Genomic DNA, 15,049 nt, shown 5'->3' with positions numbered 1-15,049 from the left:
TGTTCCTGCAGTTGGATTTGGCTCAGTGCTGACCACTTCGGTCCGAATGACTGAGATTGCTTCTCTCTTACTCTGCTTGTCCTGAAACCTCATCTTAATGGGTACAAGACCGGGTTGCACTGAGTGCTTAAAGCTTGGGTCGTTGCGCATTTTTGATTCTGTGCTAATGAAGGCAACAAATGCTGAGAATGGTGGAAACGATACAGAATGCTCCTTCTTGAATTTAGACCCATACGTCATCCACTTTTCTTGCATACCGAAGGGTAACTTCTCCACAACAGGATGAATGCCCCTTGCAGTGTCGCGGTACAGTAGGCCTGGGATATAGCCTTCGTCCTTTGCAGCCTCTATCTCTAGGAGAAGATCCTGAAGTTCTCTTAAGAGGTATGGGTCTTTGTTGGAGATTCTCGGAAAACACTCAAGTCTGTCGAGTAGCGCCTTCTCCAGGGCTTCGGGGGAGCCGTAACACTCGTCCAGTCTTTCCCATACTTTGCCCAATCCTTCGGAGGGTCTGTTAATATACACTGCTCTCAGACGTTTTGCATATTGAATGGACTCTGCTCCGAGCCATTTGATCAATAAGTCAAATTGTTCGCTAGCAGACAGGTTCAAATCATCAATAACATTGTTAAATGAAGATTTCCATCCCCAATAGTCACCTGGCATGTCACTGAACTTTCTGAGGCCGCCAGTAAGCAAATCACGTCGTGCTAGAAACCTAGCTATATCAGTCATATTGCCATGTTGTGGAGTGTATCCCGTACTTTGATGTGTCGGTAATGCTCCAAATGAAAGTTTCCGCACAGGAATGTTTTGGGAAAGTTGGGGAACATCTTTACGTTTGTCTGCACTCGGGGGTCGATGGATGTACTCTGTGTCCGTAGGCTGGCCTAGTTCTTGTTTTGGTGGCTCGTATGGGACAGTTGTTGCTAGAGTATCATTGTGCTCTGTGTTGTAAAATGGACTTGAATCTGCCTTTAGGATTATTTGGTGTTTTACATAGTCGCGAGTACGTTCTGTGGAATCTACCTTCACGGACCCCGATGCAGATTCTTCTTCAAGATCAGTGGCCGCTTTCTCAAAGACAAACGCCTCAGCTTGTGCGGCTTCCGCATCACACTGCTGTTGTAATGCTTGTAGTGTGGCATCCAGGCGCACCTCTTCTACTTTAAGCTCCGCTTTCTTAACTTTCATTTCAATTTCCATTTTTGCAAATTCTGCTCTTGTACGAGCTGCTTCAGCTTTAGCTCGAGCATTGAGAGCGGCTATACTGGCAGCTGATTTAACTGAACCTTTAGAGCTCTTGGAGTGATGCGATTTCTTGGAGCAGACAGACGCTGAGCTTTTTCTCCCTTCTTCAGACATAGTTGATTATGCTGAGGCTGATGTAACATCCACTTGTTGTCGCGTAGATAGGTGCTTTTTCACTATTCTGCCCTCACTGTTAGACTCAGACACAGCTATGCAGATAGATAAACTCCTCGACAATTGACAGTTGTAATGTCCTTTTATTGACGTATCCTTCAACAATCGACAGAGTGAAACTACAAAAAGAAACAAATAAACAACATGTATTCTAATGTATGTTCACATGTAATAAACAGCATGTATTAATGCAAAGTCTGGCTAACATTCATCAAAACTAAAAACTATCAAATATAATCTTGATTAACATAAATGTTCACAAATATTGTTTTTTCAAGACTCATATTAAACATAAAATACTCACAAGCAATGCTTTCTGTAAGACAACAAAGAAGGAATAATGTAGATCACGTCAGAAGTGGATTCTGCTGTCAGTCATATTTCAACATTGACTGCTGTATTTTCTTACTCTCATCCTAGTAAAGGTTAAACATAACACTTGTAACAACTACAACGCCTCCTGCTGGAGGGAGAGAAAACTACTTCAGCACACTTTTTAATAAGTCTTTTCAACTTTTTTGTCAGCAAAAACTAGGCAAAGTGATATTACTGGGAGGAGGAAAATTCTAATAATAGTGACCGTGTGCAGAATGCTTAAACTGTATATAGCCAGTTATGACAGTGATCTTGATAAAAGGTGAAATGATCTGGATCGGCTGACCAGGTGACGAGATGAATGGCTTTTCCCCATTCTGATGGTTGATGTGAACATTAACTGAAGCTCCTGACCCGTATCTACATGGTTTTACGCACTGCTGCCACATGATTGGCTGATTAGATAATCGCATGGATGATTGTTGGTGCCTCCACACACAAACTATGTCTACGTGGCAATGCGCTCAACAAGCCATGTGATTAAGATGCACAGGTTGACTGTCTCAGACGCGGATGTAGCTGGTAATAGTCCTCTGCCACCCGTATTGAGGCGAGTCACTACGTGACCACAAGGACTTAAAAGCGCATTGGGAATTGGGCATTCCAAATTTTGGGGAAATCTCCTGTCCAACACAAATATATATATATATATATATATATATATATATATATATATATATATATATATATATATATATATATAGTAGGTTTTGTCTGTTTAAAACTCCATAGAGCATTAACCTTAAAAACATAATCTATTTGGGAGAACATTTAACTTGCTTTTAGTGCCCCTCAGTGGACATTTCACCTCAAACTGCAGTAATACAGATAAATAACAATGTAATTTCATTTTGCAAAGATTTTGTCATAGTCACATCATTTTCTTTAGATCAGACTGCATTTCTTGTAAATGCATGGAAATGACAAGCAGGCCTACATTATCTAAATCCATTCCTTTAGTGATGAACGGAAGAAAGTAAGTCATAAACTCATAAAATACGTTTTGATGTATTTTCAACTGAAACAGGAAGTGGGGTCAGGTCATGTTGTCTCTTTTAAAAAAAAAATAGTCAATAGGCTTTAGTTTAAAATATAGCTCACCTCTCATTTCTTTCTCTATAGTGGATGATGTTGAAGATAGTGAGGGTTTGCCATCTCTGGAAAAACCTGGTTGGTATTCTCAGGGCAACTGGCCTCATCTACATGAACTATTGAAGATCATGAGCAACAAATCAGAGCCAAAGGTAAGGCGGGACTGTTGGATTGCCTCTGAATTCTAAGCAGACAATCCTTTTGTGTGCCCTGTAGTTTTAAGATGTAATGCAGTGTTTCAAAGGTATAGCAGTAACAGTCGTGTGTGTTTGGATGGGAAGGAGCCTCAAGCTTTAAATTTGTGAAATCTACCTACAATACTCCAAGGCGTTCAGATTTCCCCTGCCACAGGCATGTTTGAGAGAGTTATAACATGCTGACAGGTGTGTCAGAGCACAAACTCAGGACACAACCTCTTTCCTACAGTCATACCTAAACAGCAGAGAACACACATAAGAGCTTTTTTTTGCCTATACTTCAGGGAACCCTTCTACATCAGATAACTTTTTAGAAAAAGGAGAAGGTCTGTATTACTTGGAGTTGCTCAAATATTACATATTTAGGGTAAAACTTTGTAATAAGGTTAGATTTGTTCTGAAAACTTGTAAGCTACCTATAAAGCCTTCACAAAAAGTGCACTCCCAATGCGAAGGCTGTTTCATAAGGTAGGCTGCATAATTATGCTCCCTCCAAAGATACCTTCTTTAGGCCAGTTTATAAGATAGCATTGCATCTATTCTTCATGGAGGTAAGTGCATTTAGTGTGGATGGGTCAAGTGCTCTGGGAAAAGATGTGTTTTCAGCTGGTTCTTGAATGTTGAGATGGTTTCAGTAGATCGTATGGAGGTTGGAAGCTTCTTCCACCACAGAGCAACAGAGAAAGTGAATGATCATGAAATACACTTTGTACCACTATGCACTGGAACCACCAGGCACCACCCGTTCATTGACTGCAGAAAGCAAGTTGGGACGTAGACCTGGAGGAGCGAATTGAAGAGGGTGCTGTTCCATTGGCTGTCTTGAAGGCCAGTGTCACAGCCTTGAATTTGATGCTGGCAGGTACAAGTAACCAGTGGAGTGAAATCCAATATGAATATTTATGAAAATTAGTGCTGACAATCAATGAAAATCGATGTAAAATGACATTAATTACATGACATGTCAGTTAATTCGCAATTGATCGCATTCAGTGTTTGCTGGGATAGGCTCGCAAATAAAGATATTTCAATGTATAATAATCAAAATAATTATACATAGACCTATACTATAATAAAATACAATAATTCCGATAATTCAAACTGACATTGTGGCATATAATTAAAGCATTGATTAGACAATACAAAAAGTGGCTTTAGAAGACAATCTGTTGTTTGAGTTATTTCCATATCATTAAACACAAGCTATCCCAAAACTAACAGTCCACAGCAATCCATTTATCAATTTTCAACACCTCTATCCATAAACGGCACATTTTTATGACACTGTGTCAAGTTAAATTTAGTCTCGAGACCCGTTTCTGCTCTTTCCTGCTGTCTGTATGTATAGCTGCACATTGAGCTTACTGCCCCCAGCTGAATCGGATTTGCAAAAACATGAAGGCTGCACTTCATCCTTGAATTGAGCCTTTGGTAGGAAAATTGCTTGTTATAGAATTTACAAAAGGACATAATTAATTGCCTTAATTTTTACTCTTTTATTTTATTTTTTATTTATTTTTTTTTTTTTTCATATAATAAATCACACAGAATTAACATGTTAAATGGACAGCCTTAATAAAATATAAGAATCAAAGTTTCATGACATTCTAAACAATTGGAATGTTTGAAAGCATTGCATCATTTAATAACAATATAATAATGTTTCTCAATGTTATTAATCAAAGTTATTATAAAGTGTTCCTGTAGTTAGTAATTAACTGTTATTGTATATTTACTTCCTTTATTGAATGTGCGTGTGTCTAAGCATGCATTTGTGTGTGTGTGTGTGTGTGTGTGTGTGTGTGTGTTTATGCTATAAATGTGGTTTATGAAGACATTTCTAGTGTCCCCATAATTCAAATTGCTTAAACATACTGAACTTTGTGTTTTTTGAAAATGTAAAAATGCAGAAAGTTTTTTTTGTGAGGGTTAGGGGATAGAATTGCCGCACCGACATGAGTGTGTGTGTTGTGTGTGTGTGTGTGTGTGTGTCTTTGGTGGTGCAGGTGGTGTACTTTGGAGACAGCATGCGCTCAGACATGTTCCCGGCCTGTAGCTTTGGAAAGTGGGAGACGGTGATGATTGTGGAGGAGATTGAGGGGGAGGGGACCCCCTGTAACAGCCTCGCCCCAAGTGAAGGTCCTGTAGAGAAGAAGGGCAAATTTGAGGTGAGAGTGAAAGGCTGTTTCTGTTTAGTCAAGCTCAAGATCTTTTCCACACTCAAGAATACTATGAATAGGAATTCTGTGTACGTGTCAAAGTAATGAAGGTTTTTCTGAAACACTCTGTTCTGGAGCTTTATCCAGAAATCCTTTAGGAATTTCAGTTTATCCAGTATGATCTTATTTGTTGCTTGGAATCATTTTTAATTTTGTGTAATCTTCTATAAATATCTAAGCATACTTAAACAAATCTTTGGTAAAGAAAGGTAAACAAACGTCACTAAAGAAGAAAATCAATTTGCCAATAATTTACCTTACCATGCACAATTTTGCTTAATAAGTGAATTGAACTTGTTTAAATATGTTTATTGGAAATCAAGGCAATATGAGTAAGACAATTATTTTTACATTTACATTTATGCATTTGGCAGACGCTTTTATCCAAAGCGACTTACAGTGCACTTATTACAGGGACAATCCCCCCGGAGCGACCTGGAGTTAAGTGCCTTGCTCAAGGGCCCAACAGTGGCATCTTGGTGGTGCTGGGGCTTGAACCCCTGACCTTCTGGTCCGTAACCCTGAGCCTCAACCACTGAGCCACCACTGCCCCATTTCAGCCCAAAAACCTGCATCTCATTCACTAAGCTTTCTCAATCCAGTTTAACCAGTTTTTCACTCTGTAGTTTTTGTTTTGAGTTTCCTTGGAATTCATTAAGAAAAAGTTCATCGTTATCTTTTAGCAATGTTCCGAATTATGGTAGGGATTCCAATTACATAAAGTTTTTTTATTATTTGTGTTTGATCACAGAGCTGCAAATTAAAAGCTTACATCTTTGCTTACAATGAGTTATTCAGTTACACAGACAGTGTAAGGAGAAAAGACATGCAATGGAAAGAGGAAGTTGAGAATCACAGGAAAGTTAGAGGATGTTCATGGAAAAAATGTGATGATACAGCAAAAATGTCATTTTAGAGGACACTCAGCCCCACTGTGTGTGTTATACAGGGTTTATGATTCCTGTTTTCTATTTGATATGAATGCACAGTTTTACATTTCTTTTGAAAAAGTTCTGTAGTTTTGACTGCTTCGGAAAGCCAGCTCTGTTTAAAACACTCCTTCATTTTCTGCTTATTTATTATGTTCTGGGTCCTGGAAATAAACAGTGAACTCACTCATGCAAAAGAGGGTTGAGACACTTTTTCTTGTGGTATTTCAGCCCAAAAACCTGCAACTCATTCACTAAGCTCTCTCAATCCAGTTTAACCAGTTGCTAAATGTGCTCAAATTATACTGCACCATGTGCATTGAAATGAAGATCTACTCAGTTCCGCTCAGATTTGTTTACACTTCAGTAAAATCATTGCTTTGGTGTTGTCTGACAGTGATTATCGTATCAAATGTATATAGCTTAATATGTGTATAAAGGTTGTGTGGCAGTTTGCACAAATATACATTTTCATATTAGTGGCGCATTAGTGGATACTTCCATTAAATTCTGTATTATAGTTATGTGATGTTGTGGAAAGGTCAAATGTGTTTATATTTCTTGAGAAAAATTCACATAGAGCCAGTGTATGGTTTATTCAAACTGTGGGGATTCTGATCAAACGATCCTTTTTTCCAAAGATCTAAGAGTTTGTGTTTGATCTTTATTAATGTCATTCTATTGAAGTCCTTGTCTCTGTTTAAGAGGTTTTACTTGGAGTTTAAATTATGCCTTGTCCAAGCAGTTATGATGATTCAGATTTCCGAGAAAAATATTAAGATAAATGTGAAACTATGAGTAAAAACAGAACATCTTTGCATACCACACATCCTTCCTCTGTGATAAAACTGTACAAATGTCTAATATCAAAGTCTAATGCTGTGGGACTGGTTTTGCTTTTATGGGGAACTAACTGAGTACCAAATTAGTTTATTGTATAAAAGAAAAGAAAATGTCCATAAAAGCATAACATATATTCTTATTATTTATTTTACTAGATTTATTATAACAGTATTTAACTGAGAACATATGCAGACAGTGGAATGCTCAAAAATCTTTATTGAAAAAAGAATATAACAAAATGCAAAACTGGGTGCAAACTTAAACATAAAACATAACACAAAACAACCAGACAAAAAAACAACAAAACTCAGTTACTAGAACTGAAAATAAAAAAAAATAAGGATCCTGCCCAAAAAGTGTAAGAAAAGACCAGACAGAGATGGCAAGATCCTGACACTTACTGCACAAAACACATTGTGGTCCGCACAAACAATGTGTATCCTTGGTTTAAGTGGACCCATATTTCATTTTGTTAAATATAATAATGCAGAAGCCAAATATTATACCAGAGTACATCAAAAACTGCTAATATAACCAAACCACTAGCTATTTTCATGTCATAGGTTTACATGTTTTTTGAAGTCTTACAGATTATAGTGATTAAAGTGGCCTAATTTATTTTTTGAAATAGTTTTTAGTTCCCTCTCTATACCTTTGTCCATCCCTTAAGAAAATTAACCATGAGGTTTCACTATAGTAATCCTGCACTAACCATGTAACCATTTTTAGTGGTAAGAACCATGGTTTTTGAAAACCATAGTACGTGTACCACAAATTAACCATAGGCCCTTTTCCACTGCAGGAACAAATAGTTTATAGTGCATTTTCAACATGTGTTCCACTTAGTTCAGCATGTGCTGTGTGGTTAAAATAGGCTGAGCACCTCATCTTTCCTCTCACTGTGGCTTGAAGGATGCTCACGCACCCAGTGTAAAGACTGTAACCCAAAGACACAAGTTGTGTTAAACAGCTCTAACAAACGTTTAGCTCCGGTCCTGGCATCCTCAATCAGTTTTCTTGATTTTTCCCTGCATTTCAAACAGCTAAATCCACCTCCTAAAGGCAATTTGAAGTTAAAACTATCATGATTGTCATGCTGTAAGATCGCTTCAAACTGAATTTCCATTAAAAATATTGAGCCTCCACACCTTTCAGCCTTCCAAAGCTCACATCCACATTAGTGTGTAAAGCTTATGCTGTGGCTGGCCAAGCTGGTTCAGCCCTGCACACCATGGTGGTTTTGCAGGCCTACCAAGCAAACCTACTAAAAGGCATGGGTAAAAATGGCAGAGAAACCGAGTCCTTCAAAGGGTTGAGCATCATCTCTGGCTGAATTTGTCAGAGATACGCAACAAGGACAAAACAGTGTTGCTCGACGCTCCGGTGTCACAGCAAGGACTCTTTGGTGAAGCCATGAGTTTCACAGAGCGATTCCAGTCGGCTTAGATGTCGATTGACTACAGGCACATCTCTTTGAGGCGAGGTAACATTGTAGCACAGCCGGTTCACACGTGCTCTTCCTCTGGGCAGTGTCCCATGAAACAAATGGCCACCAACAATCTAGTTCTCCTCTAGAAGGCGGAGACTGAGCCAGCAGTGAGGCCCCTGCGTCCATGGCCTAAATGGAAAATTCTGGTTCTTGTTCCAGTGGAAAACCTCCTGGACGGGGCAAGCATTCCTTATGGTCAGAGGACCATGAATCGGGAATTAGAGCCTACAGTACAGTCCATGCAGCCCATACTGGATGTAAGGCAATTGAACCAAACTTTCTGCAAGTCTTCGTTCAAGATTTTCTTTCCTCAGAGACACATTTTGTCTTATGACTGGTTTGTGATGATTGACCCGAAAGATGCATACTTTTATGTTCAAATAGCCCCTCGTCATAGGTCATTCTTTAGATTCACTTTCGAGGGGACTGCACACCAGTTCAAAGTCCTGACCTTCGGCTTGTCCTTTGCTCTCTGCACATTTACCAAATGTGTCAATGCGGTGCTCACTCCGCTGAGGCTTAGCACCATCCATGCATTGAACTACTCGACGCTTGGTTGCTTTTATCACGATCAGAGGACCTGGTGTGCAAGCACAGGGACCTGTTTCTTATGCACTTGGAGCATTTGGGCCTCAAAGTCAACTGGGCAAAGAACGTTTTGGTGCATTCTTAGGATTGAAACTTGACTCAGTTACCATGTCAGCACTTCTAAACGATGCTCACATTCAGTCTATAATTCTTGATGAAATTTAAGCTGTGAGTAGCCTTACCGCTGTGACAGTTCCAGTGGATGCTGGGGTTAATGCCTGCCACGGCCATCCCATTTGGTTTGTTACATCGAGGCCAATCTAGTGCTGGGTCAAATCGAGAGTGCCTCATCACATGGCACTTACATCTCCTAGTGATGTGGCGTTGTCTGTTTCTCACTAACTATTGAGAGAAAGTCCTCATTCTACCAGATGTACATTGCATTCTGCCAAGAGGTCTCAATGGAGTGCCCTGGTGGTTATTTAGCATTCGGCACCTGAACAGATGTGCAAATGGTGAGCACATAAATCGCCTAGAACAGTTGGTTGTACTTCTGGCTCGGAGAGCTTTTTGGACAGATATGCAAGGCTTTTACATTCTAATCCAAACAGAGAGTACTGCGGTGATGGCATACATAAATAGCCAGTGGGGAGTTCCTTTGCTCCCAATGTTGGCTCGGGCGCATTGAGTTCTCCTCTGGAACAAGTCTCCTCTCCTGTTGATACACTGAAGTTGGTACTTTTGTTACTGTTGTTTTCTTCTAACCAACAAAAAGATTGAGATGTCAAGTAAGCTCCCCTTAAGACATTGTTGTGTTCCTGGTTGTGGAAAAATCTCTGCATAGCCTTCTGAAGGATCCCAATGTTAGGAACGAATGGCTTATTTAAATTAGTTCCTGAATGCATCAATGTGGGATTATATATTTTGTTCAGCACATTTCTCTAAGGATTCTTTTGAGAACTATTATGATTCAGACGTTGCAAAGAAACTTGTATTGAAAGATGCCACTATATGTGGAAAGTACCAAAATTATCCCACGGTTAAATAAGAATTATGTCTTACACTGCACACATGGGTTTGTTGAGGCTGATTAAGCTTTCTCTATCCCTCTGTCTCTATCTTTGACTGTGTTTCATTTTCATGATTTTTCTCTAAGGATCAGGGAATGAAGTCTCCTTCAGCTGTGTCAAATCAGTGGGGCTCATATTTTGTCGATGTGCAAAAGAATGAAGGAGAGGAGACACAGAGTCTCACCTGGTGTTGCCACAGTATCCACACATATAGCACCATGGCTATACCAAGCATTGAGGCTATAGCAGGTATGTGTATTATTATGTACAGTGGTGTCCAAATATCTGAAGTGTCCTGAAAAAGGGACGATTTATTTATTTATTTATTTATTTTATTTTCAGCAAAACTATTTGATAGAAAAGTTGAATGTCTATTAATAATTTCTGTTCCTTTAAGCTACTATTCCTTTAAATATGTCAGTGCCATGCAAACCCCATGTAAGCTGTGCAACTGATAAATAAATCAACTTTCCTGCATCTGTCTTTCAGACCTTCCTTTAGACTTTAAGTTCCAGAGATTTTCTCCAGAAAAGCCCAGCACAACAGGTTATTACCCCAGACCTCCGGACTCGCTGCTGAAACGTGAACAGAGCCAGTCCTGAATTCTCACACCTGTTCAGCACAGTCCAGGAGATTGTCCCACTATTGAGTTCTCCAGATTCACTTAGAGCTAGGCCATCCATTCTTTCCAACCAGTGATTAAAGCTGTGTGAATGTAACACCCTGGACAGTGTCTGTGTATTATCTTCTTACCCCTACAAGCACAAGTACAGTTGAAGTCAGAAGTTTACATGCACCTTTGCCAAATGCATTTAAACTCAGTTTTTCACAATTCCTGACATTTAATCGTAGAAAACATTTCCTGTCTTAGGTCATAGGATCACTACTTTAATAATTTTAAATGTCAGAATAATAGTAGAGAGAATTATTTCTTTCATCACATTCCCAGTGGGTCAGAAGTTTACATACACTTGCCTTATAATTGTTAACTTGGGTCACCCATTTTTGGTAGCCTTCCACATGCTTCTTACAATAAGTTGCTGGAATTTTGGCTCATTCCTCCAGACAGAACTGGTATGAGTCAGGATTGTAGGCCTCCTTGCTCGCTCATGCTTTCTCAGTTCTGCCCACAAATTTTCTATCAGATTGAGGTCAGTGCTTTGTGATGGCCACTCCAATACCTTGACTTTGTTGTCCTTAAGCCATTTTTCCACAACTTTGGAGGTATGCTTGGGGACATTGTCGATTTGGAAGACCCATTAGTGACCTAGCTTTAACTTCCTGGCTGATGTCTTGAGATGTTGCTTCAATATATCCACATCATTTTCCTGCCTCATGATGCCATCTATTTTGTGAAGTGCACCAGTTCCACCTATAGCAAAACATCCCCACAACATGATGCTGCCACCCCCCTGCTTCACGGTTGGGATGGGGTTCTTCGGCTTGCAAGCCTCAACAATGGTTATTATGGCCAAAATGTTGGAAAAATCTTTGTCCCCATGTGCACTTGTAAAGTATTGTCTGGCTTTTTTATGGGGGTTTTGGAGCAGTGGCTTCTTCCTTGCTGAGCAGCTTTTCAGGTTATGTCAATACAGGACTCATTTTACTGTGGATATAGATACTTGTCTACCTGTTTCCTCCAGCATCTTCACAAGGTCCTTTGCTGTTGTTCTGGGAAGGATTTGCACTTTTCGCACCAAACTACATTCATATCTAGGAGACAGAATGTGCTTCCTTCCTGAGCAGTATGATGGCTGCGTGGTCGCATGTTGTTTATACTTGCATACTATTGATTATACAGATGAACGTGGTACCTTCAGGCATTTGGAAATGGCTCCCATGGATGAACCATCTTGTGGAGGTCTTGGCTGATTTCTTTTGATTTTCCCATGATGTCAAGCATTAGTTTGAAGGTAGGCCTTAAAATACATCTACAGGTACACCTCCAATTGACTCCATTTAGCCTATCAGAAGCTAATTGTCTAAAACTTGACATTTTCTGGAATTTTCTTAGTCAATGTAAACTTCTGACCCACTGTAATTGTGATATAGTCAATTAAAAGTGGAACAATCTGTCTGTAAACAATTGGTGGAAAAATTACTCATGTCTTCCACAAAGTAGATGTCCTAAACAACTTACCAAATCTATAGTTTGCTAATATGAAATCTACGGAGTTTTAATGACTTCAACCTAAGTGTATGTAAACTTCTGACTTCACCTTTATACTGTAACTGAAGGTGTTTGTCTGTTTGTGACTAGACATGCATTGATCATCGGATGTACAAGGAAGTTACCATCTATTGTGTCTGACACAGTTTACTCACAACAACACATATTTGTAATCAGTAGAGCGTTCTCACTACCATTGAACTACTAAAGGTATAGTTCACCCAAAAATGACATTTCTGTCATCATTTGCTCATCCTCATTTTGCATATACTGTAATGAAAGCAATGTTGACTGGGTCTGTCAAGCTCCAAAATGACAAAAATGCACAATAAAATTATCATAAAATTACTCCATATACTGTAGATAGTAAATGATGACAAAAGCTTCATTTGTGGGCAAACTTTACCTTCAAGGAGTACAAAATAAAAACATAGTTTACCCATGAGCTGTGTATTTAACCTCGAAGGACGTGTTTTGGCAATACACTGTGCTTTTATGTAATTTCTTTCTGCAAGAAAGCCAGGCACAAATGACGTTGAATATCCATGCGACCAAGAAACTGCCGTGAGTTCTTTGCTTTTCTTGTGATTGTTGAAAGTGTTGCAAGTGAACTGCGGGTGCTGAAACTGGTTCACATTAGGGCCAGTGTATTGTAGTATATTGAAGATTGTTTACTTTCCTGCATTTGATTGTGATTCCTCACCCAACTCTTTATTAAAGTTATTTACTGTACTCTTTGAGAGTTGCTATGAGAAATGAGAGAGATGGTGTGTACAGTTCATTATATTCCCTAATGCAGATGAATTATTAAGTGTCCACTTGACTTCTTGCACAAATGCCTTTTGTTTCAGGTCTTCGTTGTTATTGAATGAAAAAGGGTGAATACTTAAGAATTTCTCTGTGTATGTAATGTTATAGTAAAGGTGTAAAACATATTGTGTTGTTGGGTGATATTCAATGTAAACAGCCAACGTTCTCTCATGCACAGTGGCAGTGTTGAATGGTGCCATGCTTTACCCAGCCATTTAGTGGTTTTATGTGTCAGAGCACATGTCCATCTAAATCCCATTACTTGTTTCATGTGTGTGCTGGTCCTGAACATTGATAATGATTTGTTAAATAAATGTAAGTGGATTTTATGTTTTTATGTTGAGTGGTCTGATGGGGTTTTCATAGTGGTAGGCTGTAATGGTTTTAACATAAAAAAAAAAAATGGTACAGTGTTAAAAGACAAACTGCATGTGATTTTGTTGTTTAACAAAGTTGAGTTTTAAGTGACGTGTTCCATCACTGGGCAGCTTCATAAAGTACAGCGGTGTGGAAATCCTCATCAGAGCTATGACCTACTTTTCTCTGTTGATTAAAACAAATTATATATATATATATATCTTCTGCTGTATGTGGTGAACAGCACTCGTGATTGTTAATTGAGTACAGGGAAAGTGTTCATATGTGCAGAAATAAAAAAAAATAAAAAATGTACATGAATTTTAAGGGGTTTCATGTGTTTTCTCCTCTCCCAAATGCTGTTGAATAAATGTAAAACAATTTGTTATACGTACAATATGTGCTATTGTAATGAACTTTTGTTGAACTCTTTAACCTATAAGTTCAAGTATAATATGGTTCAAGAAGTAGAAGAGCATTTTATATGTATTTTTCTATAGGAGGAGACTTCTGTGATAGATGCTGTGCTGAAGCTAATTAGAAATGTATAGTTATGTTGCTTATTTGTAATAATGAAATAATAATTCAGATAATTAAAATGCATTATAGTGGCAGTCTAGTAAAGCATTAATTAGACAATACAAAAAGAGGCTTTATAAGGCAATAAATAGTTTATTTCCATATTGTTAAGCATAAGCCTATCATTGACCTACAGTCCACAGAATTTGTCAATCTGTCCAAGGTTATGAGCTTTTCTAAGGACGTGTCAATGTACACATGCGTCAGACAGACGCTTTTGGATCGTCTCACTTTGTGCGTTGTGCTAGTTGGTTTAAACAGTTAATCGATGACAGTTAATCGAGTGTACTCTGGGGAAACATTGCAGACAGTTATCCAAAATAAAAAATTTCTTGAACTCTCTGTTGATCGCGCTGCCTGTCCCATCTGCGAGACTGTGACATTGAAGTACCCGTGAAACATGCTTGATGAAATCAGTTGATGGACCATTTTAATATAAACAATTGTTCCATTTACTGCAGACACTGTCCAACATTACAATAAGCACTATCTATGATCATCTGCCCTGTCATCCTTGCTTGAAGTGAACAGGCTTGTACTCTCTTCAGTATTCAGATTAAATGTCTGACTGACACGTTAAACCAATCACATTTCTCTTTCTTGCATGATGTTTTGGGGTGTGTATATAGGGTTGCCACTTTTGAAGTTATAAAATATGGGACACTCACTGTAGAGTTGTTGACAGGGCCAGCCCAAGCCTTTATGGGGCCCTAAGCAGAATTTGATTTGGGGGCCCTTCAGGGCCGCCTATATGATTGACTATTGTCAATGCTTAATTATTCGCACACTATAAATCTAACACACCCATTATCAATTTTATTAGTTGTAGCTGTGTTGCTTACATCATACCAATGTCTGCCTGGCATGATTTTACCCTGCTACGGTTTTTAATTGTAAAAGTAGCACACCTTTATTTACCCAATCCTGTTGACCCTCTGTTACCAGTTTTGTGGACTTCCTGGAGAA

At 38.8% G+C, this 15,049-nt stretch overlaps 1 protein-coding gene across 1 annotated transcript in view; it reads left to right on the top strand.

Moving 5' to 3' along the window:
- nt5dc1 (5'-nucleotidase domain containing 1) overlaps positions 1-13,819 on the top strand; it is a 68,279-nt gene extending 54,460 nt beyond the window's left edge. Inside the window, exons 9-12 of the mRNA XM_052095563.1 lie at positions 2,923-3,044; positions 5,096-5,257; positions 10,254-10,416; positions 10,657-13,819. Of these exons, the coding sequence (XP_051951523.1) occupies positions 2,923-3,044; positions 5,096-5,257; positions 10,254-10,416; positions 10,657-10,769 (560 nt within the window). The 3' untranslated portion in view covers positions 10,770-13,819. The remainder of the gene's footprint in view (positions 1-2,922; positions 3,045-5,095; positions 5,258-10,253; positions 10,417-10,656) is intronic.
- The last annotated feature ends 1,230 nt before the right edge of the window (positions 13,820-15,049 follow it).

Source organism: Xyrauchen texanus, chromosome 28, assembly GCF_025860055.1.
Source record: "Xyrauchen texanus isolate HMW12.3.18 chromosome 28, RBS_HiC_50CHRs, whole genome shotgun sequence".
In the NCBI taxonomy this organism is placed as follows: Eukaryota; Metazoa; Chordata; class Actinopteri; order Cypriniformes; family Catostomidae; genus Xyrauchen; species Xyrauchen texanus.
Note: the sequence above shows the minus strand (reverse complement) of the source record. Positions and strands in the feature narration are given on the sequence as shown.